This window comes from Fusarium tjaetaba, assembly GCF_013396195.1.
Source record: "Fusarium tjaetaba strain NRRL 66243 chromosome Unknown NRRL66243_c0000030, whole genome shotgun sequence".
Taxonomy (NCBI): Eukaryota; Fungi; Ascomycota; class Sordariomycetes; order Hypocreales; family Nectriaceae; genus Fusarium; species Fusarium tjaetaba.
The window spans coordinates 372,185-399,739 of NW_023501226.1; the positions used below are offsets into that span (position 1 = coordinate 372,185).

Genomic DNA, 27,555 nt, shown 5'->3' on the forward strand with positions numbered 1-27,555 from the left:
TGGACAGGTTCATACGGAGACAACATCCGTTCGGGGGGAGAAGCGATGATGTTTGTTATGCGTATTACGCTGAGGTTTAAAGAAGTGACAAGAAATAAAAGGACGAGTCGTGGATCGTCTACCTTTTATGGCTTGCAACGCGTATCTGCTTCTTGAAAGCCTGGTGGTGGCGTCAGACTTGCTGAAATTCACTCGTAGGGTCATGGAAGGATTTGGTCAAAGTCTTTGACTGGACAGGTCTTAGTTTACAGTGAAGAAAGTCACTTCAAGCTCGACTACCGCATAGTCGAAAAAGGACTGAGATATTCGTACACTATCACGGGATCAGATGCCCTGAGATATGAGGTTTTATTTATCAAATGCCCAGAGTTTCATTATCCTCCATCAGCCGAAAGACTAATAGCTCCTAGAACGAAGTAAACATGACGAAAGCTTTGCCGGATATACTCCAGAAGGACATTGTAATTCGAGACTACTCGGCACAGCTGTCTCTCTCCCCATGTGGAAGAAGGCCGATGGGATTTGGTGATATCGAGTCGCTACTATACATAGCTTGATAGACGATGTCAGAAATCCATCCTGTCTGGCAGTGATACAGTCCTGCCATTTCGGCAGACTAACAGGCAACTATGGGCGTCAAGATAAAGCACAATCGCGTACCGTAATAAGACAACGTGCGCCGTACTAAATGCATCGCCGTATATACTCGAAAAGTCCGTCGTAGTTCGAGATATGTTCGCAACAGCTCTCACTTTCGACGTGCTGCAGCAACGCGCTCAGTTTGTTGAAATACGCTGCGCAGCTATCACAACCAAGGTCATCGTCATGATCACGATTCCAGGGTCTATAGATCTCGTAGTAGTCCCAGACTAACTGTCTAATGTCATGTTCGTCAGACCCCGTCTCGCAAGTGTTGGCCTCGAGATGGAGCATCATGGCTGAATAAGAAATGAACATCCTTGAACATCCAAGACATTCAACGTTTCTCGCGGCATGAACCTTGCGGTGCTATGAAAGTTTCAGTATGAGATGAGAATGATAAGACAATAGTTGAGAAGAACTAACGTTGATCAGGTTCGATCGCGAGCTGAAGAACCGACCGCAGGTTCGGCATTTATCATGAACATCCACATCATGCTCCAGAAGGTCTTCCTCGTCGGAAAAGTATTCGTCGCATGAAAGACAAGCATGGTGTTCTTCTATCAGATGATCCGTCAGATCATCTTGTGAATCGAAGTCGGGCTCATGATAGCACTGAGTACAAATATAATGTCGTGCAGAGTCCTCAAGGTGCTGCTGCTTTGCACGTCCGTGGGCGAAGTGTCTTTCACAGCGCCAACAGTAGGTGTGAGAGTGTACGGCTCGGATGTGTTGGTCTAGGGAGTTCTCTAGGCGGAAGTGCCTGTCGCAAGGAGGACAGTAAGGCATTTTCGGCTTCGTTAGGCTGATGGCATGATCTGAGAGCTAGGAGGTGAATCTGAAGAATAGGCTAGACTTGGAGTATGTCTTGCGGTTTAGAGAGAGGCAGAGAGGTGACTGTAAGTTAAAGCATGGGTTGATAAGAACGTGAGTGGTTAAAAGTTTGGTTAAAGGAATATTAAGCTTTGATTGGCCCAGCAAGGCCTACAGCAGGCTGCTAGACTGTGTTTGGAAACTAGCAACCAATTGTTGAAAGCTGTACCACCTTGTCGGATGTTTTTGTTATTCAGAATACCCGTGTAACTGTCTGCCTAGCAACGTATCTATGTAAGCTGGCCAATGATATTAAACTCTAACATCAAGTAAACCACAGGTGGCAATTCACAGAGGAACATCCCCGGAGCATCGTCCCTTGACAAGACTAGCATCCTTCCCTGTCAGCCCATCAAAATACTTCAGAAGAGTCCTCACTGGCACCATTTCCATCTTGCCCAGATCCGGATGCGAAGACTTCAACGTCTTGCCACTCCAAAGAACCCTCACAAAGTACTCCTCCTTCTTGTACAGCTCAAAAACAACTTCACTTCCCATACCCGGCCAAACCATCACATCGATCTGAAGAATACTCAACAATCGACTGATAGAGCCATCGTGCGCAAAGTTGTGAAGATACAAGAGATCTTGCTTGCCGGCTATGACGGCGCGGAAGTGGCTCGCTAGCTCGGCGATCCAGACGCCCCACGAAGTAGCAGATGCGGCAAGGGACTCGGGTGCGTCGCGATACATTTGGGAATATTCCCATTGACCGAGACGATAGACCTTGTCAGCGAGTGTTTGGTCAACGCAGGTAGTTGAGTTCTTCCTGTTGACTAGTTTGCATGGGAAAGGTTTCTTGTGGCATTGGCGAGCGGAAAGGTTATCGTAGTAGTGATCGAAGCTCTCATGGAAACCAACATCGTTAGATGGCACACCAGAGATGTCGTCGAGCGTTTTGTAAAGATCCTTTGTCCTATCAAGATGCGCTTGCCAGTTCTTGTTAGAAGAAGATTTGATAGCGCTCGTCAACTGGCTTCCAACGCTGCACTTGTACTGCGGCTCAAGACTATCCACGCCCGCTTGTTGGATAAGCAGCGGGACGGATTCGGTGGTCTGATACATGCCGTTGATGAACATACCAGCAACCTGACTCGTAATCTGGTTGTTGGTAACTCTGAACATGACTTTACTACGCCAATCTTCCTTGCGGCCTGGAATGAATTTCAAAAGATCGTGGTAGACTTCATAGAGATCCTTTCCATGGACCCAAGAATCATCGAGACCTTCAGCTGTGATTTGAGGAAATTGGCAGGATCCGATCCATCCGGAAGGGATGAAGGGGTTGATTTCGGAGGTGAAGCCTTTCCAATAGCCTTGGGCGTTGGGTTTGGGGGATTCAGTGAATTGGCGGCCGAAATAGTATAGGCCTTGGTTATCGCAGTTCCATTGGTATGGCTCCACGGGAAATGCGTTTGCAGCGTAAGGAGTACGCTTGTGATGTCTTTGAATCTGGTGAACGTCAGTCACAGCATACCTTCCCCACTGAAGAAGTTACTTACCACTTCAACATACTGCAGCTCATAATCCTTCGGAGCTTTCTTATACTCCCTCTTCCTCGCATGAGGCATGTTACACCAATTATACGTCCCATACTTATCATCCGGGGTATGCGACGACTCATAAATAAACCCCCAAGTGCCCTTCCCATCCAACACCTTATCAAGATCATTAACCTGACTAGAACTCGGAGGATACCACTTCATATTAGGGTCGTTTCCCAGTACCGGCGCAGCCGCAAGGAGGCCAAGTAACGAGCTTTTTGGTAGTGACGCCATATCCGCGTATTGTCTCAAAACGAAAAAAGTACCGAAGGAGAAAACTGCTGTGAGAGCGAGCAGTCTCCCTCTGCAGCGGAACCAGGAGAGCGTCGTCATTATATATACTGATGAGGAAGGTGGTTTAGTTGATGGAGGATGGTTGTGAGGTTGGAAATTACACGGTTTAATTGGAGCGCACGTGGAGATGTCATTGGCTGAGACAAGGTTATGAACTGGGTCTAGTATTGCGGAGATAAGATGACATGTTTAGCCAGAACTGAGGACGTATCTTGGAACGTGGATAAAACATGAGGGTATCTTGAACTTATGGACTTTCCCGTTGATGGTTACACTGACCGTTGGAGCGACAGTTGTGACACGTGAGTCTAGTCCGTCAGAAGCTTATCTTGAAGCTTTACTTATTGAGAACACCGAAGCCATGAGCGGAACTTGACATGGTCGGGAACTAGTTCTCATTCTAAGGATGTTATGAAAATTCTATATTGTGGGCAAAAAGGTAACGAACCTGGTTACGATCTTAATCTAGCCTGAAGACTTCCATTATCTCTATGGGCGAATAAAAATTAGATGGACGGGCTGAAGTTGGAGTGGAATCCATTATCACTCCAGGTTAAGTTCTGAGGATTGGGACGGGTATTCAGGGTTCATCTTTAGTGGTACTGCGCCGCTACAGGCCCCACGAGTAAGTAACTTAAGCTCTATACCTGCACCGACGGCCCGATAGATCTTGGCAACAGTTGAGACAAGAGTATAAGCCAATGTACAGCTTTCATTTGTCTTGTCACTACCTACCTATCAAAAGATGCAATGAAAATGTTGGCAACGGATAAAAATGAAATCATTTGTGAAACAACACTCATCGCCCCCATTCGCTCAAGTGAAGGAAGCACAATTACGTCACAGCTGAGGAGATCACCAGAGAGTAAGCCGTGAGATTCAATGCCTCCTAGGAATGATCATCTTTCACAAACTTACTCGACAGAGCCTCAATTACCTTGATCCTTCTCAACTTAACATGGATATACCATTTGAAGCTCGGATCCCTCGCGACCCCAAGTTCAAAGCTGACAACAGCAGCGATGCTTTCGTAGCGCTGGCCAAATGGGCAGTGGATTACTCAACAGCTGAGGGGGTTAAAGCAGGCTACAAAGCAGCCTTTCAGTCCGGTCAAGAGAGATTAAGTGGTTTCTTTTCGAGTCTTCAAGGATCATCTAGCAAAGCTCCAGTAAGGCATTACATCCTGGTCCTAAGATCGCGGTCAATTGAACTTCAAATAGGAGTTGCCGACAGAGAAGTTGGTTCACTCGCCTCTTAAAGACACAAAGGGAATACGCCTAGTCCAGGTGGACGTCAAGGAGTCCGTCCTTTCTCTGACTATGAACACTTATTCCGCATCCGAGATACCGCCTTATGTCTGCCTCTCTTACGTCTGGGTCGATTTCGGACCGATGTGGAATCGCGGTCGTGACTTTCGCAAGACTGAGCTTGAGGTTCCTCACTTTAGTCATGCTGATACAGTCGATATAGCGATTAACAACAAACTGGCTCCCATCAAAGCCAATCTGCACGCTGCCCTGATTGGCCTACACAAATACCTCAACGGCAGACCTATCTGGACTGACGCTGTGTGTATCAATCAAGATGATCCCGCTGAAAAGACTGTTCAAGTAGCTCGCATGGATGAAATCTACAGTGCAGCTGAGAAGGTCTTTATATGGCTCGGTAGGAAGCATACGGAACGAACAGCAGCAATGAGTATTCTTAAAGCGTGGCCGGCATTCCCAGAAGACCCAAACAGAGCCGATATCCAATTCCACGGGAAGAAGTACACAACCGCAAAAGAATTCTTCGATGCAACTTCGACGGGATCAGAGCTTATATCATGGCTCAGTCTCCTCCGGATGGTCTCGGAAAGTTGGTGGAGTCGAGTTTGGACTGTCCAGGAGTTCATCCTCGCCAAGGAATACGCCTTCTATTACAATGGCGAGGAAGTTCCGGCGTCAGAGTTGAAGAAGGCGATGGACTGGACCTACTTTGTTGCGAATCACCTGTCGCCCAAAATGGTACCTTATTGGGTTACCTTTCAGCCTTCGATCTTTGAACTGAAGAAGTCTGCGCACAAGCTTCATCTTCTTGATGTGACGATGCTCGGAGGGACTAGGATGGCTGGCGATCCGCGTGACAAGGTCTGGGCATTTCTCGGTATAACTGACCCGGCGACTCTGGGGCAGACACCTCTCAAACCAGACTATAGCAACCGAAACATGGGCGACTTCTACCTCGATATAGCGCAACGTCTTGTCAATGGTGACGCGGGTCTTCTCATCCTATCTTTGGTCAACCATCCTCTTCCACGAGAGTCTTACCAGTTCAAGTCGAAGAAGCCAATCGGCAACAAACTGCTAGATAGACATAAGGCAAAGAAGCGATTTCCTAAAAAGGAACCAGATTGGGCGCCCCTGGAAGAAGACCTCTTTGACGATGCTCTCCAGCCAGATTGGTCTGGGAAGGGAGTGGGTTATCCAAGCTGGGTCCCGAAGATGGCGAGCGCCGTTGCGACTGAACCACTGTTTTTGAAGGAGATGAAGGCTCAAAAGGCTCGGGGTAGGGCTCTGTATGATCACAGTTGGCGAGCCTTTCATGCAGCGTCTAGTGTACAGGGCGGGCACTCCCTCTCTGGAAACGGAAGAACGTTGTCAGTGAGCGCTCACATCTTGGATAGAATCACCAAGCTTGCTCCCCTGCCTAAGAAGAAAGAGGATGAGAAGGCATTCTACAAGACCCTGCGGTCGTGGTATCCAGGGAGAACTCGTCTCGCCGACATAGCTTATCCACCTCAACCCTCATCAACCGTCCCGGAGGCACTGTGGCGAACCCTTCTGACAAATATCTGGCTTACCACCCATCCTGCACCTGATGCATGCAGCGATCACTTTGCAAATTATCTAGCTCGCATATCGAACTCTGCTTCTGAGGCTAAGCATGATCTTCTGTCTAAGCATAAACCTAATTCAGAGGAGGGAGATATCTTCGCGATTGCGGTGGATGATGCCGGGACTGATAGGGTTCTTTTTGTAACGGAGACGGGATATTTGGGACTTGGTCCAGCGCGGACGGAAGTTGGAGATGTTGTGAGCTTGATTGCTGGGGCGCATGTGCCGTTTGTGCTGCGAAAGGGGGCGCAAGGGTCGGTTTTGGTCGGGGAGGCTTATGTACATGGCGTGATGTATGGCGAGGTCGCCCAGAAGGTGGATTTTCAGAAGATTGAGATAGTTTAAGAGGCGGCCCCGTATGAGTATAAAAACAACAACAAAGTGACATATCTGGTCGTAATGGAGGGCAAGCTATCCTTTCAAAGTTGATAGGATCAAGCCACAGCAATACGGTTAAGTTTAAGAGTCCCAGAGCCAATAACCAATACATTGCCAATTATGCTACGCGATATCTACACCAAGCCGATATCCAGAAATCAACCCACCGGGAATTGATTCACTGTCCTTGGACCTTTTGCTTCCCAGTAGTCTTTGTCTGCTGCGGCGGTCGAGTCTTCCTCACCTGTTTATACCGATTCTCATAGGTCGTAAGATCTTCACTGTCTTCATCCCTTGGAGGCCAAGTCGTCACACGGTGAGGGTCAGCAGCATCATCCGCAAACCGACGCATATACTGCCTCCCCTCACGATCCAGCGGCTCCATCTGTGCCCTCTGAAAAGCCAGCCTGTTTCCTTGAGGATGATACATAACACCAGCAACACCATGAGATTGGCCCGTGTGCCTATCAACAGTGACAACGCCTCGAAAAGGACCAGGGGTGTTGAGTTCATTCTGCACGATGCGTCCTCTGTCACGAGGCTCGTGGGGTCTTTCCTCGCGCCTCTGGACTTTTGCGAAAGGGGCGGACTTTTTGTTCAAATCCATGCGACAGTTTACAGGGACTTCGTGCAGGTTTACGTCGCCAGGACGGTTCCTCTGCTCGAACTTCTGGAAGATTGTCTTATCTGGCGCTTTGCTGGTAGGCTCATGGTTCAGGTAGACATGAGGGTAAGGACCGTTGGTGCTGTCGTCGTTTGGGTCGATTGGGAGTTGGCGGACTTGTTCTTCTACAACTGTAGCGGGTATGCTGCCGCGGGGAGTGTAGTATTGCTGCAGATCGGCGGTCAATATGTGAGACAACATTGGGGTAGAGATATAGCACGGAATCAAACATAAAGGGAGTTTGGACTCTGCGATCGTTAGCTAACATACCATTTTGCTCATGTCCTCATCAGTACTTCGTCTCGGCTCCTTCTTACTGCCAAGTCCAAAGAAGCGACTCATGATGGATGATGGACTTCAAGAACGAAGATATTATTGAGTAGTGGTAGGAAAGACGATGGAAATGACGAAACAAAGTGATGCTGTCAGAAGAACAGTCAAACAAAAGAAATTCAAAGACTTCTGGGTCCAGCAAACAGTGGCCAATCGACCGGCGATGGCTTTGGGGAATTGTGTGGTAGAAAATGATGTGAAGAGTTGCTCATCTCTGTGAAAGGAGGCCGCCGGTTTATATAACTACATGATCAAGCGATCTTAGAAACGGAAAGTCCTTGAAGTTGTTGGCCAAAGTCGGAGACCATTATCTGCTGATTATTCGGCGAAGCGAGGCGTAATTTAGGAAACTTAGAACCAACATGCATAACACCTGAGACAGACTCCGTAGATAGAGGCCCAATGTCAAGACCCATGGTGGTTTATCCCCTGTCAAGACCCCTGGGGGTTCCTGCGAGCGCTTCTACGGATGTGTCAAGGTTACGTGGCGGTTCGTTGATGTTACGCGCGCTTAAGCCTGGCATTATTGTCATTTTGACATGTGATATCTAGATATGTTCTCATCGCCCAGAATTATGGAGCGAGCTCAATTGTAAATGAGCGAAGCAGGTAATCTAGAAAACCTCAGTCAAATGGAGCCTCATGTGATCTTAATGATCAGGCATGGCGGTTACTCTTCTCACCGCAACAACCGAGAACGCGCCACTATGAAGGTGTACAATGTTATAATAGCAACAAACAAAACTGTTTACCTGTTGGTTGTTCAAATTTATGATATGAGGTTATGCCTACAAAAGTTCTTCATTGTTATCTGCCGAGATACCGAGTAGGCCCTGTCCTTGTTTCAGTTAAGAATAACCGCGCGTTTGCAGTGCCACGATTGTGATTGGGCGATGCCAAGGCACACCAAACCTCGGCGGCTAACCAAAAGACCTCAATGAGACCACCGACTCAGCCTCACAAACTGCCTAACGGCATTGCCCATATGATTCAGAAAGAATATTGATCGCTTCTCTTCATCACTGAACCATCCTCTTTTTATTTCACTCGGTCACAGCACCAGAAACACCACCGCCTCTTAATCCATCAACAGCCCCTCACTTACTACGATGACCGACCAAGCTAACTCTTCAGATAGCCCCAAGTGGCTCAAGCACGTTGAGAAAATGATAGAAGAGGAGGAAGAGGAAGAAGATGAGATCGACTCTGAAGCCATCTACTACAAAATTGTTCGCGATATGCTGCTCTCAGAAGAGAATCCAGACAAAGCTGTCTCTGAAGCCATTCAGAAGTTTTATGACTACTATGTCGCTGGATTTTCTGGAGAGGATTTCGGCGGGAGGGAGCCCCCAGAATACGATGCAGGGGGAACGCTGAACAGCATCGCGGACATTGTGTTCGAATTAGTCGCCAAAATTCCTTTCACAGATCCAAAGCAAGATATGCTATCTCGTTTCCTGATTGGTATCGCTAAGAACGCTGCGGATAGCTTTGACGAGAAGGTATGATACAGATATCTTAGCAGATAACCAGGACACACTGACCATTCTGTAGAATCCTCGTTTTGTCTGTTGGAGCTGGGGAATTCAAGGAGCCGCAGTGGAGAGGTGGAACGCCTGTCACGGTACACAATTTTACTTTCCCCGACTTCCAATATATTCATACTAACACTTTACAAAGTCGACGCAGGACGCTTGGATCGCGAAGGACCCGCTGTAGATGAGGCCATAGACAGATGGCTCAGCACAGCGGCTCTCATCGCCAAGCTATTCCAAGCAAATCTCCTTGGGGACTATGGACCCCTATGGCTATCATATGACTTCACAAGAGCCTTCAAGACACATACCGATGGCGACTATACAAAGCATCCAGTCAGACAAGCACAGATTCTTGCGGTTGCGAACTACGTCTTTCTCGCCGGCGAAGCGTTTGTACAGGACGCAAAGATAGCTTCACCAGAGAGGAGTAATGACTTGGATGCGGAGAACTGGAAGCTATGGGCTTTGAAACTAAAAGAGGTCTCTGAAACGGTCAATGAGGAGGCTAGATGGGATCTCAAGGGGAAGACGCGGGGGGCGTATGAGAAGATGGTTGAGCTGTATCCGGAGGCTTTTTCATCGGATGGGAATAGCGAAGAATGACGGTCGTGCTAAAAGACACTGTATAGTTTTAGATCTCTCTTATTATTCATTTGAAGACATCTTGTAGCTGGACTCTGTTGGCATGAGAACCCCCTCATATTCACACCGTTCTTGAGTTACCCCGCTTCCATGACATCTCGGCATCATGAGTTCCATCACCAAGTCTGCACAAGCTGATATCGTGAAAAGGGACAAGCGCGAGCAAAATGAAAGCAGTTTCCTGTTTGTAATATTCAAAACTTTCCTATCTACTATAGTGTAGCTGTAGATTCTAAACAAGGTGCTGTCCGAGTACTCGGATTCTATACGAGTTGGGACTATCCTCCATTAGTCATCGTCGACGTCACTATGGACCTTGTTTCGACTACAAGAGCAAGAAGGCAATGTTGATTTATCAGCTGTGAACAGACCCTTCAGTTCAAAGACATAAATACCGCAGTATATACCTCTCTCCATAATGTGCATCAACCCGGCTCTCACTGCCACAACGAGGAACAGCATGGAGGCCTTGAAGGGACAAACCGCTTTCATCGTTCGTAGTCATTTACCTTTGGTCTTGGAGATGCTGACTGTGTAGATAGACCGGAGCCTCTATGGGCATTGGCGAAGCCATTGCGTTGGCTCTGGCTGAGCATGGAGTGAACGTTGCCCTGGTATCTCGAAGCAAGGTACGGTTCGATCGAAGAAGGCGTAGGCCACTCACTGATGAGTCCTTTCCATGTAGGATAAGCTTGAGGCAGTTCGAGACAAGATCACTTCCAAATTCCCTGAGATCAAAGTTGGAGTCTACCCTGTCGATATTCAGAACCAACCCGACATTGAGAAAGCCGTAAAATCGGCCGTATCTGAGCTTGGCCAGATTGACATCCTGATGAACAATGTGAGCGAGCGACGCCTCTGTGACGCTGGCTTCTGAATACTCATAATCTTCCAGGCTGGTCTTGCACTCGGCGCCCCCGGACGGTTTTGGGAAATCCCCATCGATCAAGTCGCCCAGATGTCAAACACCAATATCAACGGCGTCATATTCACTACCCACGCAGTCCTCAACCACTCAATGTGGGAACGAAAGAAAGGAACCATCATAAACGTTTCATCCGTCACAGGTCTCGAGTGTCCGCCCTTCAATGGCGAAGCAGTCTATCACGCATCAAAAGCGTTCCTAGAGGGCTTCTCCAACAGCCTGCGAATGGAAACTGCCGGATCAGACATTAGGGTTTTAGTTCTTCGGCCAGGTGTTGTCCAGACGCATTTCCATCTTCAACGGGTTCAGTATGATCAGAGTGCTATGGATGACTTTGTTGCAGGATATGAGCCGCTGGTCGGAGAGGATTTAGCGCAGTCGGTATTGTACATGTTGAGCTTACCACCTCGGGTTTCTATCAAGGCTCTAGATTGCGTGCCTACGGCGCAGAGGGCGTTGACAAACTTTGATCGGGAGTGGAACTCACGTCGCAAATAGCTGGACTAATAGATTTTAAGCAATAAGGAAATAAACAGATTCGGTTAAGAGTGGTTACAATATGATGTTATCTTCAAATCTAAGGACTGATATCTCTAGTTCTATGATCTACTTTCTACATGTCTTAGTGCCCTCAATCGCCTCAGCAGAATGCTGCTTATCCTGCTTATTCTTCTCCTTCTGGTAGTATCTTCTTGCATCGATCAGGACTTTCCTATAGCACGTCCTGCAAACGTGTCCATCTCTGTCCAGTTTCACGGCGCATTTTGTGCATAGGCCCTTCCCACGCCGTCCGCGGTACTTGTTCTTGCTGGAAACTGAGTGTCTCTTGGCGCAAGGGCTACAGAAGTACTTATCAGGGGGTACACAACACCTGGCGCATAGCTTAATTGTCTCACCAGTAGTAGGATCTTTGATACCCTGATTACGGCGCTTCTCGATCCGAGCTCGCTGTTGGGCCGACATTTTATCTAGGCAATCGCCGCAATGCTTGCGATTACCTCGGACTGGATTACGGCATGCTCCTCTGCAGCATAAGATAGGCTTATTGGCCAGGGGAGAATCTTGAGTTGCGGTCGTGGATTGGCTGGCTGTTTCGTCTGCGGGAGATATACTGTCAATCGAATTAGCTAGATTGCTGGCGACGCGAGTAATGGGGTTCAAGATAAAACCAAAGTCGAAAGGTTTGGGCCGAAAGCGTCTACCCTGCCCTGTCTGATCCCAATCATTTCTGGAGGGCATGATGATCTGGTTTCGTTCAGTTTGGAATAAACTGCAGAAAGACCGTAAGTAATATCGACTGGTGGTTCTGTTGGACAAGCTGATCAAGGATGCTATGATCTTATTCAAGACTCAAGTGTCGGCGAGAATTTCACATTTTATACCAGATCTACGCCCTATCATGGCCATAATACCTTTCTTCTATGTACTGCCGACCAGATACATAATGTTCGTTTGTCCTTGAGATCATCGTGTTACCTTATGGAGGTTCAGATTCCGTTCTAACAAGTACAAAGAACAAAGCTGTCATTAAGGAATTATTCATTTCTTGTGTTCTTCTTCACAAAGACCTCCACTCTGTGCGCTTGACACCCATGTTATTATTACGAATTTCTCTCAGTTGTTCAGTAAGTCATACCAATCAATCCCCTGCACGATGCGGAAATCATGCAAAGAGGATAGCCTGTCTACGGATAAAGTCTCATCCTTCTACATGACATGAAATTTTAGTACGTAAGACTACACTGTAATTAAAATGGCTAAACCCTGTTCAGTTAGGCTTTTGCTGTCAGATTTAAGGGTTCATTCAAACTACATGGGTTCTCGCTCTCAGCTTAAAGCGACGCTTGGATCAAGACATGCCCACTCCTGAACACCAACATTTTAGATCCCTCTACACAATTATACTCTCAATATCCAAGATGGCCCCCTCCTGGCTTGAAAAGTTCATTATTCGCGAGGACGCAGCTCCCGATCCCCGACGCAGCGCGGAAAAGCCCGCGCTGGAGATGCACTACACCGCTCTTGTCGGACACCGCCGAATCCTGGGTGTCAAGGGTGACAAAACACCTCGCTACGAAGTCGAACGGCGAGCTATTATGGAAATTTGGGGTGATAAATGCTACGTCAAGTCTCCGAGTCAGAACGCGGAGATCGCTATGATCGACTTCCACAGTATCCCTCCCAAGACGGAGGTTAAATTCTCACAGCAGAGTCGCACCATTACCATGAAGGGGGCTGATGGAAAGTACACTGCTAGTGGTGGCCTGGGAGAACTACATTGGAAACCAACGGGAATGGTTGTACACGGCAAAGCTTCTTGGGAGCTTAGGGACGAGAGGGATCTTGTGATGTCAGTTACCATTGATGATCATCAGGTCAATGGAACGATTTGTCTCTGGAAGAGTGGCCTCGCTCCAGAAGTGGAAGAGGAGCTGATCATGGTTGGAATCTCCAAGATTGAGGAGTATCGGAGGCTGATCCGGAACTCAAAGGTAGCTACTGCGGGTGCTGTCGCGAATGCGCCTTGGCTGGCAGTCTAAGACATATAGGACTAGTAAGGGCGAAGAGGACTTTGGTTGATCTTGCATTGAGGTTTGATACGGCTCTTTTCTGTGGTCTTCCTATCAATATCTCTTAGTGACATTCTGAAGAGCTGCTAGCAAGATTAAACTGATCTAGGACCTCATCCCAGAATAGATACTACCCTTTAGAATTATTAGAACTACAGCCAGAATTTGGGAAACACTTTTTTCTCGCTTGCTGATTCGATGCAGCGATCCTTCGGGGTAGTGGTTGTGACAGCGTGGCTGCGTGGCTGCCACAATATCTCTGCGCTTTTCGACGGAGGCGCGTCACTATTAATAGTTGACGTGAGAAATGTAATACAATAGATTCTAAATAAGCTCGCAGCACTTTTACACGGAGACTTATGGCTCTGAAAACCGTGGATTTATTGAGTACACGTTGGAAGCTAAAGGTCGTTTTTCACCGTTGGAGGGCGGAATTTGGTAACTATTCTTAGACTTGGTTGCATGTGGGCATGAAATGATGAGATATTGCTCATGAACAAGGTCTGGATATACGACAAAGTCATTTCCAAAGGGTTTCTTGGAAATAGCATAAATAATCGAGCGTTTGCCTGCTTTGTTGATAGAATATCATCATCAACAAGCAAAACATCACATCCATCTTCTCAGCAGCCCAACCCGATCAAAATGCATCTCTTCTCCCTCATCACCATCACCACCCTCAGCCTCAGCGCCAGTGCCATGGCCATTGAAGAAGACACCACCCTCGAAGCCCGCACTGATCACTGCAACCCAGGCATTGATCTCATCAAGCTCAAGATCAAGCCCGGCAAGTCCTTCACTGGCGTCGGCAAACCAGGAAAATGTTACAGTCTCCCTACCAACATCAAGAACTTTGATGTCTACTCTGACGACACTAAGTCCCTTGTCAGCTGCTTCGACTGCAAGGTTTACACTGAGGCCAACTGCAAGGGAAGTTTTGTCAGTCTTAAGGGAGCGGACAACTTTGCTTTCAAGACTACCAAGAAGCCTCACTACAGGAGCTGGAAGTGTGGTCCGCCTTAAGAGATATGGAGTGTTTGGCACACGATGAATGGCTCTATGGGGAAGAGGCCTGAGGGAAAGGGGTCTGAGAGGATCGGGTTGGTAGTACCAGGACATTCATTAGTTCAGCACCTCAGAGTTCGATGTGCCATTCGACAATTCGGGGTCTCCGAGCAGATTCAAGTCAAGAACGGAGGATTTGCGATGATTTAAACATTCTCTTACAATATTGGTATACGTCTTATTCACTAAAACACTCTTTCGCCTTGGGATGCCACTGATTCGAGGCCACACGAAGCAAATGCAAACTCTCTCTGAAGTATTATTCACCTATCTCCTCCTCCTCTTCAACTGGCCCGGAGGGATTCCATTAGCGCTACAATTCTCACATAAACCCGGAGTACTCATGCTCTCGCCACAGCCGGTACACTGCCGCCTATTTATCCTGCTCAACAGGTTAGTTAGGCTGAATTTAATTCGGTGTTGAAGGTACGAATCGTCTCTGATTACCTTTGGCGCACTCTACCAGTTATCAGGCATCGGTCGCACTGCACGTGACGCGGGGCCCGCAGCCTTGAACATCCTTTTCTGTTACATCTGAGGCTACCCTGACCACTTCCAGTGTTCTGGGCCCCTGACCCTGCCTGCGATGAGCTAGGACCAGGTGCATTCTCGATAGGCTGCTCCTCGGTTGTTGCATTCGTATTGGGGTCTCCCGGGTCAGTTATAGTGTCTTCTCCCTCTGAACCCTCTGCCTCTGGCGCGTCAGGTGCATTCCCGACAGTCTCCTCCTCGATTGTTTCATCCGTACCGGGGTCTCCCGGGTCAGTTATAGTGTCTTCTCTCTCCGGAATCTCTACCTCTGGCTGTTCCTCATCATTTAAATCCTCGGAGGGCTGTTCATCTGGGACATCGGGGACGGGGTCTGTCGGGTTTTCCGTGTTTTCATTTCCCCGTGGACGTTTGACAGGCTTCTTGGCTTCGTCATCGCCATCGCCGCCGCCGTCGTCGTCGTCGTCTGGCCAAGTAGTATACTGACCGAACACCCCTTTTCTTTTATTCATATTCGAGATGAGTGCTGAATGCTGCTGAATGATGTTGATGGTTTGTAGTGTTGAGATGAGCGATGATGATGTCTTGTTGAGTGTTTGTTGGAGGGAAGAAATCTTGACTTTCTCGGGTTTCTTTCCTGTCTCTCTCTGTCCTGATTCTTGCAAACTCTGAGCAGGTGCAAGTGAGTCGAGCCTTGGAAGCAGCAGCTGCCATGTCTTTCAACTCAATATAGCCGTCTCATATGAGCAGGTGCACCCGAAACCTTCACAGCCTAAGTACCTACGTACCTTACGTATTGACGGATGTCTGCCTCTAGCATGTGTGTGAACCAAGATTCACACAAATTCGTCCGTTACGGTAGATATTACAGACTTTGGCTACCTTACACTTAACCGATGCCTGATGAAATTTGAAGACTGAATCTGACCATCGAAGGTGGCATTGACGTTAGCTTCCCATCAAATTGCTTTTACCTAACGAGATATTGAAAGTGCAAGTCGGAGGCTCCAGTTACTCACTCATAAGTTAGCTTGACTCTGTTTCAGTTCTGCATGTCACTGTGCAGTCTGTGATGCGCGCTTCATGGCAGTTACTATATAAACTGTGCCCCTGCCCGCCGAGCGAGGCATTTCCATCTCTGCAAGCGTTCCCAAATCTCCTAGTCGTTACCAAGAACTAAGATAAGACTTGAAGAGTCCCTGAAATCCACCCCATACCGGTCTCGTTCGTCTCTTCGTTTCGTCCCAACTCGCTGCTATCGCCCACTTTCCAACTGATATACCGGGCGCTACGAACCTCCATACTCTCAAGCAACTCTCCGTAAAATCGATTCTCGCCTTACGTCTTGTTCCTTGTGGCCCCATCTTATTCATCAAACTTCTCGCTACACTCAAGCCTCTGCTTGCTAGATGCATGGCAGCTGACAATTAGGGTAACACTGATTAACATCTTTCCAACATCTGTCAACAGATTTTCATTGAAGACCGTGATTGTCCGCGGTAGCCTATTAAATTTCCGTTGATTTCTTCTTGATTGCGCATCAGGAACCTAGGTCCCGTTTTCACTGACATCTGGTGTAGCACGGCTCTTAACTGATATTGCTTCATCGGTCTTTCGATATTCACGCGACACAAAGCAAGCCTAGCTCATTTATTCACCATCACTCGGCGATCATAAATACGACGTCTTCATCTCATCTCTCAATTATCCGACAAATTCAGACAATATTCTCATATTTCGACTTGTATATATCAACCAGGACATATACCTCGTTCATCAACCACGCACATCTACCTCTGAGTTTTATATACTTGATACTCACCCTTTACAAATATATACTACACTAACATGCCTCCTGTAAGAAAGCCACTCCACATCTTGCATTAATTTCTGACATCAGGAGCAGCATATGTACCCTCTCAGTATAGATGACCCTATGTTCCACGACCGTAAGGACCGCCCAGATGGTGTTTTGCAGGTATACAACTAACCTTGTCTAGATGTCGGCTACTTCAACAGTAACTGGAAACACCCCGACAAGGCAGCTGTCGTCCGGAAAGTCTTCATTGCTCCCTATCATGAGTTACTTGCATCACACAGAGGCAGAAGGTTTCACCGGTATGGAGGAAGGTCAGTCGACCGGTGCATGGTCTTGTATCATGGCACAACTCGAGCCTGTAACGCTGGGGAAGAACGGGGTGGTCGCAGGATGCAGTGGTGCAACATGCCACATTGCAACTTTTGTGGAATCATGAGGAAATCCTTCAAAGTCAGAAAGTCAGGTAAGATGGACTGATATTGCTTCGACTGAAACGGTCGTTTTACTGACCACGACTGAAGTTCCGGGTATGTTTGGTCGTGGTATATATACCACACAGGTATCGTCCAGTAAGTTGTTGAAACAGTCAACACTAGACTATTTCTGACACCTTTCAAGAAGCAGACCACTACACCCATAGTCTTGATCCGGAATCTCGGCCTCGTGCCATGATCGTATGTGAAGTCATTAGCAACAGACCTCAAAGGATGTTTTCTGCGTGCCCAAATCGGATTGCACCGGACCATGGTTACGACAGCGTGAGTCATCCTTGAGCTTGAATAACTTCCGCAAATATACTGAACTACAGGTTGTAGGTTGAAGCTGCTGTATTAAGAGACGGAGGGCAAGTTATGTACCCGGAGACGGTGGTTTACCGTGATGATGCCATCATACCCGTAGCAGTCATCATGTATGAGAGGGTTTGATTTACAGACATGAGAGAAATGAAGATATAGATGGAGATTTTGCGTGGGGAGTTCTGGTCAGGTCAGCTCTGTCGCGATTGGCTGAACGTAGCCTTGCCGGCATGAGGACCTTTTCATCAAGACCATCTGCTTTACTGGCTACAAGCTTATCCTAATTCATTTAAAATGAGATTACATAAGTAGTATCATCATTTACAAAAGTACATCTTTACTTATTTTAGTATACATCGCTTTGGGCGTTCCTTCTCGTGAAGTTTGGTGTGTAGTGGCCGGAACTCTCAACATCGCAACCATGAGAACGGACAAGCAAAAGCAACAAAAAGAAGACGCCTTGAAGCGTCGAATGAATGCGTAATCAGGGAATCGAACCCTGGGCTCCCCGACGCTGCTCGGATGGCAACGGAGAATTTTACCACTAAACCAATTACGCGGTGTTTTTGATGTCTCGTCCCTTCGCAAAGACTTCACAGGTTTCTCCATCGTGGTGTTGCGTGAGAGTGGAGACGAGAATAGTATCTGAGTGGAGTGCAGGTATACGAGAACTCGTATTACTGGTGCATAAGTGAGATGAGCCTCAGGTGAGTTGCGGTTGAAGGATGCTTAAGCTTTAACTAGTTGTTCACACCCACTCTGAGGAATGACTTCAAGTCACTGTGAGACCACAAGCGGGTGACGGTAGCTTTGATCAATAAATGAATAGGTATCTGTTATTAAATCATCAATGAGTACCATTGGCTAAGTATTTGTTCACAACCTCATCCACAACCTTCTGACAAATCCCTCTATGAACCTCATCCGCAGTCCTCGCAACAAACGGCATAAGCAGACTATTCGCCTCAATGATAACCTCCTCATACAGCTCCCACTCCTCCACCAGCGTCCCCGGACTGCTAGTAGTACTCGGACTACTCCCAAAGTCCTGCCTTGGCCTCACGATCCACTCCGTCCTCACAGTGACACCAGCCTTGGCATCAGCTCTACAGCGAATACCATTCGGTATACTCAGACACGTCACGGGCCAGCTCCTGTCCCTCGTGAGACCGGGCGCCAGCATGAGTCTCTCGCTGGACGAGAAGGTTCTGACGCTGCTGTTGGGCGTGCCGAAGAATGGGTCCTTGCTTACGAGCTCCATGTTGGGCGTGGTCTCTTTGAAGCTCATGATTACATCGTTGTTGGCTAGCATGGGCGTGTAGGTCTGGATGTGAGCGAGGACGATTTCCGGCGGCACGCGGCTCGGGATAGGGACGGTGATGAATATCTGATGCTTAGACCGCATGGCCTACAGCAGTACAGCCTGTTATCTAATGAGGATCGAAAGTGTTAGTCATAGCTTGGTAATACGTAGGTAGGTATATGAAACGCCCATATCTTGTAAGTGAAGATGTACATCAGACATGGGCCTCACCTTTTTGTGTTTCTGGGACGTGAACTTACGTTGATTCGTCGTAGGATGCTCCGTCTTCCCCGCAAGTTGAGGCAATTTCGGCCGCCCGTGAGTAGTCAGCACTAACAACCTTGTTGAAGATGGCGCACTAAGGCATGCGACGATTGCGAAATAGGATGGCAGCTGGTGTGACTGGTTCTTCCAGAAGGGGGACTTGAAGCCCTGTATCGTTGCACATCCGAGGACTCCGATGGAACAGGACAGGACTTGAATCAAAGTTTTGCTGTCATCTTTTTTTTTTTTCTGTCTTAATCTGACAGTGTGAGGCGGGTCTTTTTTATTGGTCAGGTGGTGGGCCACTATTGAAGGGTTGGGCGCTGTGATAGGCTATTGGGGCTGAATAGAGTTATCAGCAATTTCATACCCTGGACTCTATAATTGTTTCTCCTTTATGCGGCGATTGAATGTGAATACAGATTGACTATCTAACGTATACTGTATGTAATGGGTTGAAACAAAAACAAAAAGTAACAATTTGGTAGAAGATACTCGAATTTCCCTGTGCTGATGCAATGTCTCAGACTCGAATTTCGGACGTGTTTGCCCTCCACCTCTCTCTACGGTTTCCATACTCAGTTCCAATCACAACTCTCAGTGATCTAAACATCACCGGATATCAGCTTAATGGTTGTCCTCTAAAAGAGTCTCAAAAGCCTTGCGGGAAATAGTCCAAGTCGGTCCATTAGGCATACCGCCAGGACTTCGAGGAAAAACAGACGCGTCGACAACGCGTAGGTTATCAACACCACGCACGCGAAACCTCGAGTCAACACAAGAGTTCTCATCGCCATCAGCTCCAATAGCGCAAGTCGATGAAGCATGATGACTGAAAGCCAAGTCCTGGATACTCTGTCTCAAGTTCTCAGGATCAGGACTGAGCTGGGTATACGGAACACCAGTCGCATCAAACGCCCTTCTGAGCATCTCAATTCCTTCAACAATAGCGTCGAGATCACGCTCAGCTGATTCGGTGAAATAGTTGAAGTTGATATTAGGTCGGATACGAGGGTCTGATGAGTTGAGTCGAACGGTGCCGGCGCTGTTGCTGGTCTGCATCTTGACGACGGCGTGCATCCACTCTGCGGGATCGTTGCCTGCTCTCTCGCCGGTCGAGTAACCTGGGTAGAAGCCTACCAATCCTGAAAGGCCTGGACTGCTGAGAAACATGAGGTCTGAGTCGTTATCCCAGCTTTGACTGCTTCGCCAGACGGCGCCGTAACTACTGTCGCGTGATGCGTATGGTCCTGATGCGTCGTCTCGCCAGAGAACGAAGCAGGGATCTTCGTCATCGAAGGTACCAGTGCATGGAGACTCTCTGGGGATAAGCCAATTCTCTTCACCGCGGATTTGAACAGGGACTTCGTAGTTGTCGTGCAAGTTAGAGCCCTGGTCAAGTGGTCAGCATCAAGAACTTGAAGGACGATGAAGGTACTCACGACAGCAGGGAGGTCGACAACAACAGGAATATCCCACGCTTCCAGCTCCTCACGAGGCCCGATACCACTCAGCATGAGAATCTGTGGAGTGTTGAAAGCACCGCCAGAAACAATGACCTCATGTTTAGCATAGACCTCCCGAATCTCCCCAGTCTGCTCAGGATCATATCGCCCATCAGCAGAGTACAAACCCTCACCAACCATATACTCCACACCATAAGCGCGTGGCTTCTTGTTGCGCCCCTGTTTAGTAAGAACGCGTGTCGCCAAAGAGTGGAAGCTGAGTGTCAATGGGTGTCCGGCATCAACGACCTGGTTGATGTAAATACCCGCACCGCTTCTGGCAGCTGTGCTGGGATCGATTGCCACGGGAGTGCTGTACATGCGGCCGTTTTCGTAGCGACGTGGGTTAGGGCCGTTGATGTCGCGGAGAAGAAGCTCAGTCATCTCGCCGGGATCTTCAACATCAATACCTTCGGTCTGGCGAAACATTTGGGAGAAGAAGTTGGCGACATTGGGGGATCCGATGTTGACCGTGGCGTTACTCTGATCGTTCTATAGATAACGCCTTAGTATCATGCATCGTAAAGGGAAGACGGTTAGTTCTTACCACCAGGTATCCATCAAAGCCATGACCAGGAGTACCCTCAGGGACATAGGTGCAGTTCTCGAGATTCATCAGATGTCGACGCATATGCTCATGGCCCCAGGAAGAATCGCCCGTGAGATTGGCGATGTAGTCCCACTCATTATCGGGACACCAGGCAAAGTTCATGGCGTTGACTTGCGCACTGCCGCCGAGGGTTGAGCCGCGAGGATAGTATAAACCGGCACTGCAATCCTGTTATTAGTAAAAGCTCAACGGGCAGGAGTACTAATGCTTACGGTCTAGCACCCTCGGGTGGATCAAGGCCAACGTAGTAAGAACCATTGGTCTGGATATAAGTATACTTGGGATCCCGCCGAGCCGCGTCAAAGTCCTCGTAGTGGTTGACAAAGAACTGCCAAGAGTGGCCGGGAGTCTCGGCAGCAGTTCGAGCCCTTAGACCGTCAGTAACAGCATGCACTTGTGAGGCTTTGAACTTACAGAGCTGGCAGCTGTTGAAGAATACTTGTGTGATTGTCCCCTCCCGCTTCGATGAGGAAGACGGAGTGACCCTCTCTAGCTAGATTGGCGCTGATACCTGTCAGCATGGGAATTATGTGTTGAGTTCTTGCTTGGACCTACGCAAGAGAGCCTCCTCCTGGACCAGAGCCGATGATGACATAGTCGTAGACGTCGGGTTTGGTCGCAAGAGTTCCGGAGCCAGTGGCCAGAACGGCACCGAGGGCGAGTTTGATGTGATTGAGAATCATGATGTAGATGTTGTAAGCAAAGCTGTTGTTTCGGTTGTCCTGCTAGATCATTTCCACTTTCAAGTCGATAGCTCGACTCTTTATACACAGCTCAACGGTGGCTTAGACCAACTCTCAACGTCCTTCATTGCCGTCGCCGAAGATCTCTTCATCTTGGCGATTCCCACCATGGACCTCATAGCCTCGCAGCCGCGTCAGTTCCATTGAGGCGACCGCGTAATGTCAATGGGAATTACTCGTCGAAGCGGCAGCCATGGAGCTCCGCGGGCATGTCCGCTGCGATTGTAGTCAGCAATGCTGACATGCCAAGGCCGTGAGGCTTGGGACACTCACCAAGCCAAGCCATTATTGTGAGCCACTAAGGGATCAGAAAAAGCGAGATGTTTCACCAAAGCAAAGGGAATGCAAAAATAAAGTCTTTTTGTGCTGCGGGAGTCGGTGAGGTGCCAAATAACGGACTATTTACAGAATACGCTGATAAAGCATATTTTCTATTCTTGGTACATTGACGATCAAAACAATCGGCTCTCTGCACCTGAACCGACCATAAAGTATGCACTTGCACTCATACATTCATTAACTGTAACCCCATTCCAGCCACGATAGCCCAAGCTGGCACCATGGTAGCCAAAGGCCCAGAAGTCGATGTCGATTGAGCGCTACCACTTGTCTTGGTAGTCTCACTCTCATTGGCTTCATCCGTCTCCTCAGAAGAAGAATCTTTCGTCTTGCTCGGCTCACTACTAAATCATTAGCACTTCAAATTTCTGCCCCCTTCCCCGCGATATAACTCACCTCTCTTCAGAGTCATCATCACCATCCTTTGCCCCAATCCCACCCGCTTCAATCGCTTCCTTTGAACACTGTTTATTATAAATATCCTCCGACAAGAACTGCTGAGCGCCATCGCAAAGCTCCTTGAAGAAGAGGACACAGTATCCGTAGTAAGTCGAACTAGCAATCGCTGGCTCATTCTTATTAGGATCGCAGGACGACAGGCAGGAGACGAAGTTTGCGCTGCCATCGCCTGCGCACATGCATGTTGCGTAAGATCGGGTCTTGTAGTCGCCTGGACAGCTTTCGTAGGTTTGGTCAAGACAGGCGTCGCATGAGTCTGTTTGGTACGCGCCAAAGACGGGGTTGGAGGCTTGGACAGCTGTGAGAAGGCCGAGGGCCAGTGAGACGGTAGTTAATGGCAGCATTTTGTAAAGAATTATTCCAAGTATCGTAACGTCTCAGCATTGCTTCAAGCCTAGGCGCGACATACCGGTAGTTCTTATACTGCACTCAAGTCTCATGCCGTCCAATGAGCGGCTCCTCAGCCCAGGCACTCCTCAAACTCACTAAGCCTCAATTATTCGCTACTCAATCATTTCTATTCGCCAACCCCTAAATATTGACCTGATCTTTTCAGCCGCTGTTACGAGGGGTCGTCGCCCTACCGATCCCGTGCGGTCTCGACCGCCAGTTTAAAACTAAGCATATCCGGGGCACTCGAGGCTGATTGGGTCAATGCATTCAGCTGAAAAAGAAACCGCCACCAATTGCAAACCACTGGTGAGGACTTTGGCTGTGTTCTAGACGTTGACCCCTGATTTTAGTCCACACGTGCAGTGTGTTGGTGCCAATATTTAAGCGCGGGGCGTTGCACTAGGGCCCCATTTTATAGAAGCGGCAGCGCGTGTGAAGTATGTCACACTCAGCTTGCAAGGCCGGTTGTACAAAAAGCGAATAAGAGGCACTTTTCATTTGCGGCGAGACCGTATAGCATGAAGCGGTGGTGCGATGGTTTGAGTTCGGAAGACTTGGAAGTTAGGATGATGACTACATCAGTCTTGTGGATCGATAGGATGTACGACAAGTTCTGGGCATTAGAACTTTAGGAGACATAAGATAATGACTACATCAATTTCTCGTCTAAGAGCTCACAAAGTTCATCATAAACTTACTTGGGTACGGGTACCGTACCTGAGGCATCCTAAGGCATCCTAAATCTGTTCAAACTGCTCTTGCCTTGTGATCCAAAAGTCCCTGCATTGCACCTTCGCTGCTTCGGTAGGTGCGAAGCTATGTCAACTGATCCATCGCTGCAACTGCTAAACTCACATTCTTTCATCATCATCATTCTTCTATCTGCTGACCAACATGTATTCTTCAACATGGCTACTTATTGCATTCGCTTTTATAGCGTTGAATCTATACGAGCCGCCGAGTGAAGCATCGCCAGACCCTCTTCCACCATCGCTAAAAACTCTTCCACCAGAGTTGAAAGAAATGATCGCTCGTTTAGTGGACCCAATCGGCTTGTTCTCGCTCCGTTTCATTGACAAGCCATTCCGCAGGATCATTCAACCCCAGAAACAACAGTACATCGAACACCTCCTGGCTCTTGAGTGCCGTGTGAAATATGGAGGCCCTCCCCTACCCTTCAGGAGCTTATTTGGCAGACCCGTCTGGCGCGGCAGCGCCTTCTTGGCAACGCGCTCGCGATGGGCCTGTGCCGGATGCGTGCAACTTCTCCCTTATTACCATTTTCAGAACAAATTCCTGGCCTGGGTGATCTGGCGAAAGCCCAGGCCCAAGTGCCCTGCCGCCAAGATCATTACTTCTTGGGAGCCAGTGCGTGCGATGATGGCAACACCGACGCCACTCCCAGCTGATGGAGGCAGAAGCATACAAAATTTGTTTGGCTTCTTAGAAGAGCGTTTTTGGGGCCTCGTGTTGAACCAAGAGGTGCTGAACCGCGCGCGTGGCACTAGCCGACACCATCGAAAGTGCAACGAGTGTCTCTTCAGGGACGGTTTTTTCGACCTCGCCACCATCGCCAGAAATCATGGCATGTTTGGGACCGAAAGGTTCCCCATCATTTCCATTGAATATCATCTCATCAGATCCCCCGTCGATCGATATTTCCCTGGCATCCTGGATACCATGCAGCAAGGGCGGCCAGTCCTATCTTTTCTTCAAGTCATCCCAACACCTTGGACTTTATGGATGGCTCGATGTCCTCGATGTGCGAAATGGCAGGAGTTAAGAGCGTTCAGATTCGGTATGGAAATACGTGGGGATCGGGCCTAGGAGCCTGACTTGGGACGCCGGACATGGGACGGACGAAGACTTACGCAAGAGATCTTTGACAAAGCTTGCTGCAACGCATGCTTCGTTGAAGAGAATGGACGGTCCACACTGGCCGAGTATCTTTTCCAGTGGTTCGTGCTCTTGGTGGGACAGCAGCCCAACGATGTATATTGGATACCTAGGATCGCGCTTGATCGTGACTATCTGGTGAGATGGGCTCTCGACAGGGGTGACAAGCCCTTTTAGGAGTCATTTGAAGACACAAGCGTTGAGTTGGACCTTATTAGTTAGGGACTAAATGCAAGCTGCAAGCGGTATATTTCCTTTATCAATAGACTGCAGTTGAGACTTGTGGCCGAGAGGTTAAATCAGCAGTGAGATCATAGAATATCAGTAATTCTAGGTCAATTTAAGTGGGACTTATAGTAAGCCTATAATGGGTTTATAATAGTTATAAAACTTTTTCTTAATAGCTTAGTTTAAGCTATAGTTAGAACAATATTAGTATAGTAAGTTAAATAGCGACTAGTGTAGAAGTCTATTAATTACATTATTATCTTACCTGAGTCGTGTTCTCTGTTTTCTTACTGACAGTCACAGACGGCTCACGCTCAAGGGGCTGTTTGCAAACTCGAGCTTCAACACACAATGGGGCGCTGGCGCAACGGTAGCGCGTCAGATTCCAGCTACTTAGCACGGAGATTCCTGAAGGTTATCGGTTCAAATCCGGTGTGCCTCATTCTTTTTTCTCGTATTGGCATTTTTTTAGTTTTGAGGTTTGTGGAGATCTTCCTGTTGAGGTATGGTGTCGTATGTGGAGATCTGCAAGCTTGGGGGGGCATGGCACTTTGATGGAACTACGGTAATAACTCAATACTACTAGACCAGCTTCTATTAGAATGAATAAACGGCTTCACTTTTGTCGCGTCATTCGTCGCGGGTACTCAAGCCAAATATGCCACTCTGGCGCAAGATAGTCCGAGATGAGACCGAGTAAATATACCCCTGTATCTCCAACCTGCCAGAGCTTCCGTCCGTGGTGCAATAACAAGGCGTAATAACCCAGCAAAATCAGAGCTTCGGGTCGTTTTGTAGCTAACAAGCTTGTCAACTCGGGTGATGCTAGCATCGTCCATTGGAATATCATGCGATATCGACTAGCAACGTCCTCTTCGATGCCATCGAAACCAAGTTGGAGGTACTGTATTGCCTCACGGCAGACTTCTTTTTCCTCATTTGACAAAGCAGTTGAGTCTTTGATAAGCTGGACTATGGGTTCGCAGTGGCTCCCCACGGGGTCTTTGGAGGATTGTTGACTACTCCACGACAGAACTGGCTCGAGCTCCGTGTTGAGGAGTAAAGGCCATGCTGAAAGAGTCAAGCGATATAAGCCCCGATTCATCTCGACACATTGAACATAATGCGTGAGAAAGCCATCAAGACCATCTGAAGTTCGGGTAGCCAAGGCGTCGGCGAGGAGGTGATGGCCAAGGGTAACCGAGAACAAGAGAATAGGGAGACAATTCGACGAATTGACCTCCCGTCTCGTAGAATTGAACAGGGATACAGCTCGCGTCTGTAACTTGACAGCTTGATCCAGGTACCTTGCTGAACGCTCGGGATGAATAGCAGCTAGATGACGTGCAGAAAACGCCAGCACTTGATGTAAGAGATACGGTGCCTTGACGCTCTCCTCAAGACAGATATTAAGGGTCTCTTGAGAATGTTCAAATCTATCACCGAGGCTAAATAAGTCTTTGTTTGTTATCCCATGGATAAAGAGCTCCATGTGCTCCATGTTGACGACGCTATCGAAAGACGACTCATGGCTGTCGGAGAGGGATGTTGCGCTGGTTGATCTGAGGTTGGTGTCAGGACTGAGGAGTGATCCTTCACGAGACGACGGGTCTGATGTTAATGAGTTTGTGTCTTGGGGCTGTTGCGGGTCGGAAGCGAAGCTGCAGTCTCGATTGGACATTTTGCAGAGGAGACATGTTGGGCGGCCTTCGTCGCACTGAACACGCGTGTTAGTCATATGATCATGGGAGTCAATGCGGGATATCAAGCTTAAGTACTCATGCATTGGGCAATGGAAATTCGTACTTTTACATGACGTCGCTTGCTAGTCAGACTGTGTCAGTTCATATCCCATGCTTATGAAGCTTGATGTTAATGCAACATACCATTGTACACATCCCTTCTTGGACTTTTTATGACTGCGACGAAGCATGCTGAGTTGTACATGGATTGATCTTCAGATCAATTTGAGAAACATAAATGCCAAATGTACTACTGCCCAGAAGTCTGGAATCAGATGTGAGATTAATGAGCCGAGACAAGAATTCATCATCAAGGATTTGCAAGCAGTAAGCGAAGTGATCGACAGAGAATCCTGGCAAGCCCAAAGCCTAAATAGAGCAAGCTAGTCCGCCCTTGGTAAGGTCTCGCTCGCAGCCCCTGTCAGATGCTTAGCTAACACGCGTGTTCGGGCTTAAACGACCCGATCTTATCTCCAGCTTCAGGGTAATTTTGACGATTGGGGCTTGTTGCTACGCAAGACCTGTACGTAACACGCGTGTAAGCGAAGGATTTGCACGTAGAATCAGGGGTTTGAACGTAACTGGACATGGACTAGATTGTATATATTAAACGTTGGGGTATTTTGA

At 48.1% G+C, this 27,555-nt stretch overlaps 12 protein-coding genes across 12 annotated transcripts; 6 read left to right on the forward strand and 6 right to left on the reverse strand.

Annotated features, from left to right (window-relative positions):
* Nucleotides 1–1,800: 1,800 nt before the first annotated feature.
* FTJAE_1692 (Counting factor 60) lies at nucleotides 1,801–3,083 on the reverse strand (the record flags this gene model as incomplete). Its single annotated transcript, XM_037347808.1, has 2 exons — nucleotides 1,801–2,964; nucleotides 3,015–3,083. 2 exons carry the CDS (start codon nucleotides 3,081–3,083, stop codon nucleotides 1,801–1,803), a joined length of 1,233 nt encoding a protein of 410 aa, XP_037211260.1.
* A 1,225-nt stretch (nucleotides 3,084–4,308) lies between these two features.
* Nucleotides 4,309–6,571, forward strand: FTJAE_1693 (heterokaryon incompatibility het-6; the record flags this gene model as incomplete). The annotated part of the gene is made up of 2 exons (XM_037347809.1): nucleotides 4,309–4,518; nucleotides 4,571–6,571. The coding sequence occupies 2 exons, from the start codon at nucleotides 4,309–4,311 to the stop codon at nucleotides 6,569–6,571; spliced, it is 2,211 nt and encodes a 736-aa protein (XP_037211261.1).
* Nucleotides 6,572–6,782: 211 nt separating this feature from the next.
* Nucleotides 6,783–7,610, reverse strand: FTJAE_1694 (uncharacterized protein; the record flags this gene model as incomplete). Its single annotated transcript, XM_037347810.1, has 2 exons — nucleotides 6,783–7,436; nucleotides 7,539–7,610. The coding sequence occupies 2 exons, from the start codon at nucleotides 7,608–7,610 to the stop codon at nucleotides 6,783–6,785; spliced, it is 726 nt and encodes a 241-aa protein (XP_037211262.1).
* Nucleotides 7,611–8,710: 1,100 nt separating this feature from the next.
* On the forward strand, nucleotides 8,711–9,742 carry FTJAE_1695 (uncharacterized protein; the record flags this gene model as incomplete). Its single annotated transcript, XM_037347811.1, has 3 exons — nucleotides 8,711–9,103; nucleotides 9,156–9,225; nucleotides 9,282–9,742. 3 exons carry the CDS (start codon nucleotides 8,711–8,713, stop codon nucleotides 9,740–9,742), a joined length of 924 nt encoding a protein of 307 aa, XP_037211263.1.
* A 457-nt stretch (nucleotides 9,743–10,199) lies between these two features.
* On the forward strand, nucleotides 10,200–11,204 carry FTJAE_1696 (ketoreductase; the record flags this gene model as incomplete). Its single annotated transcript, XM_037347812.1, has 4 exons — nucleotides 10,200–10,274; nucleotides 10,324–10,410; nucleotides 10,467–10,622; nucleotides 10,677–11,204. The coding sequence occupies 4 exons, from the start codon at nucleotides 10,200–10,202 to the stop codon at nucleotides 11,202–11,204; spliced, it is 846 nt and encodes a 281-aa protein (XP_037211264.1).
* Nucleotides 11,205–12,625: 1,421 nt separating this feature from the next.
* On the forward strand, nucleotides 12,626–13,246 carry FTJAE_1697 (uncharacterized protein; the record flags this gene model as incomplete). Its single annotated transcript, XM_037347813.1, has 1 exon — nucleotides 12,626–13,246. One exon carries the CDS (start codon nucleotides 12,626–12,628, stop codon nucleotides 13,244–13,246), a length of 621 nt encoding a protein of 206 aa, XP_037211265.1.
* Nucleotides 13,247–13,921: 675 nt separating this feature from the next.
* Nucleotides 13,922–14,299, forward strand: FTJAE_1698 (uncharacterized protein; the record flags this gene model as incomplete). The annotated part of the gene is made up of 1 exon (XM_037347814.1): nucleotides 13,922–14,299. The coding sequence occupies one exon, from the start codon at nucleotides 13,922–13,924 to the stop codon at nucleotides 14,297–14,299; it is 378 nt and encodes a 125-aa protein (XP_037211266.1).
* A 451-nt stretch (nucleotides 14,300–14,750) lies between these two features.
* FTJAE_1699 (uncharacterized protein) lies at nucleotides 14,751–15,650 on the reverse strand (the record flags this gene model as incomplete). Its single annotated transcript, XM_037347815.1, has 3 exons — nucleotides 14,751–14,800; nucleotides 14,892–15,523; nucleotides 15,619–15,650. The coding sequence occupies 3 exons, from the start codon at nucleotides 15,648–15,650 to the stop codon at nucleotides 14,751–14,753; spliced, it is 714 nt and encodes a 237-aa protein (XP_037211267.1).
* Nucleotides 15,651–18,293: 2,643 nt separating this feature from the next.
* On the reverse strand, nucleotides 18,294–18,851 carry FTJAE_1700 (uncharacterized protein; the record flags this gene model as incomplete). Its single annotated transcript, XM_037347818.1, has 1 exon — nucleotides 18,294–18,851. The coding sequence occupies one exon, from the start codon at nucleotides 18,849–18,851 to the stop codon at nucleotides 18,294–18,296; it is 558 nt and encodes a 185-aa protein (XP_037211268.1).
* A 789-nt stretch (nucleotides 18,852–19,640) lies between these two features.
* FTJAE_1701 (choline dehydrogenase) lies at nucleotides 19,641–23,013 on the reverse strand (the record flags this gene model as incomplete). Its single annotated transcript, XM_037347819.1, has 8 exons — nucleotides 19,641–20,405; nucleotides 20,456–21,010; nucleotides 21,066–21,288; nucleotides 21,341–21,496; nucleotides 21,543–21,632; nucleotides 21,684–21,850; nucleotides 22,383–22,554; nucleotides 22,607–23,013. 8 exons carry the CDS (start codon nucleotides 23,011–23,013, stop codon nucleotides 19,641–19,643), a joined length of 2,535 nt encoding a protein of 844 aa, XP_037211269.1.
* A 943-nt stretch (nucleotides 23,014–23,956) lies between these two features.
* On the forward strand, nucleotides 23,957–24,889 carry FTJAE_1702 (uncharacterized protein; the record flags this gene model as incomplete). The annotated part of the gene is made up of 1 exon (XM_037347820.1): nucleotides 23,957–24,889. The coding sequence occupies one exon, from the start codon at nucleotides 23,957–23,959 to the stop codon at nucleotides 24,887–24,889; it is 933 nt and encodes a 310-aa protein (XP_037211270.1).
* A 913-nt stretch (nucleotides 24,890–25,802) lies between these two features.
* FTJAE_1703 (sterol regulatory element-binding ECM22) lies at nucleotides 25,803–27,119 on the reverse strand (the record flags this gene model as incomplete). Its single annotated transcript, XM_037347821.1, has 3 exons — nucleotides 25,803–26,903; nucleotides 26,993–27,020; nucleotides 27,073–27,119. 3 exons carry the CDS (start codon nucleotides 27,117–27,119, stop codon nucleotides 25,803–25,805), a joined length of 1,176 nt encoding a protein of 391 aa, XP_037211271.1.
* Between the last annotated feature and the right edge of the window lie 436 nt (nucleotides 27,120–27,555).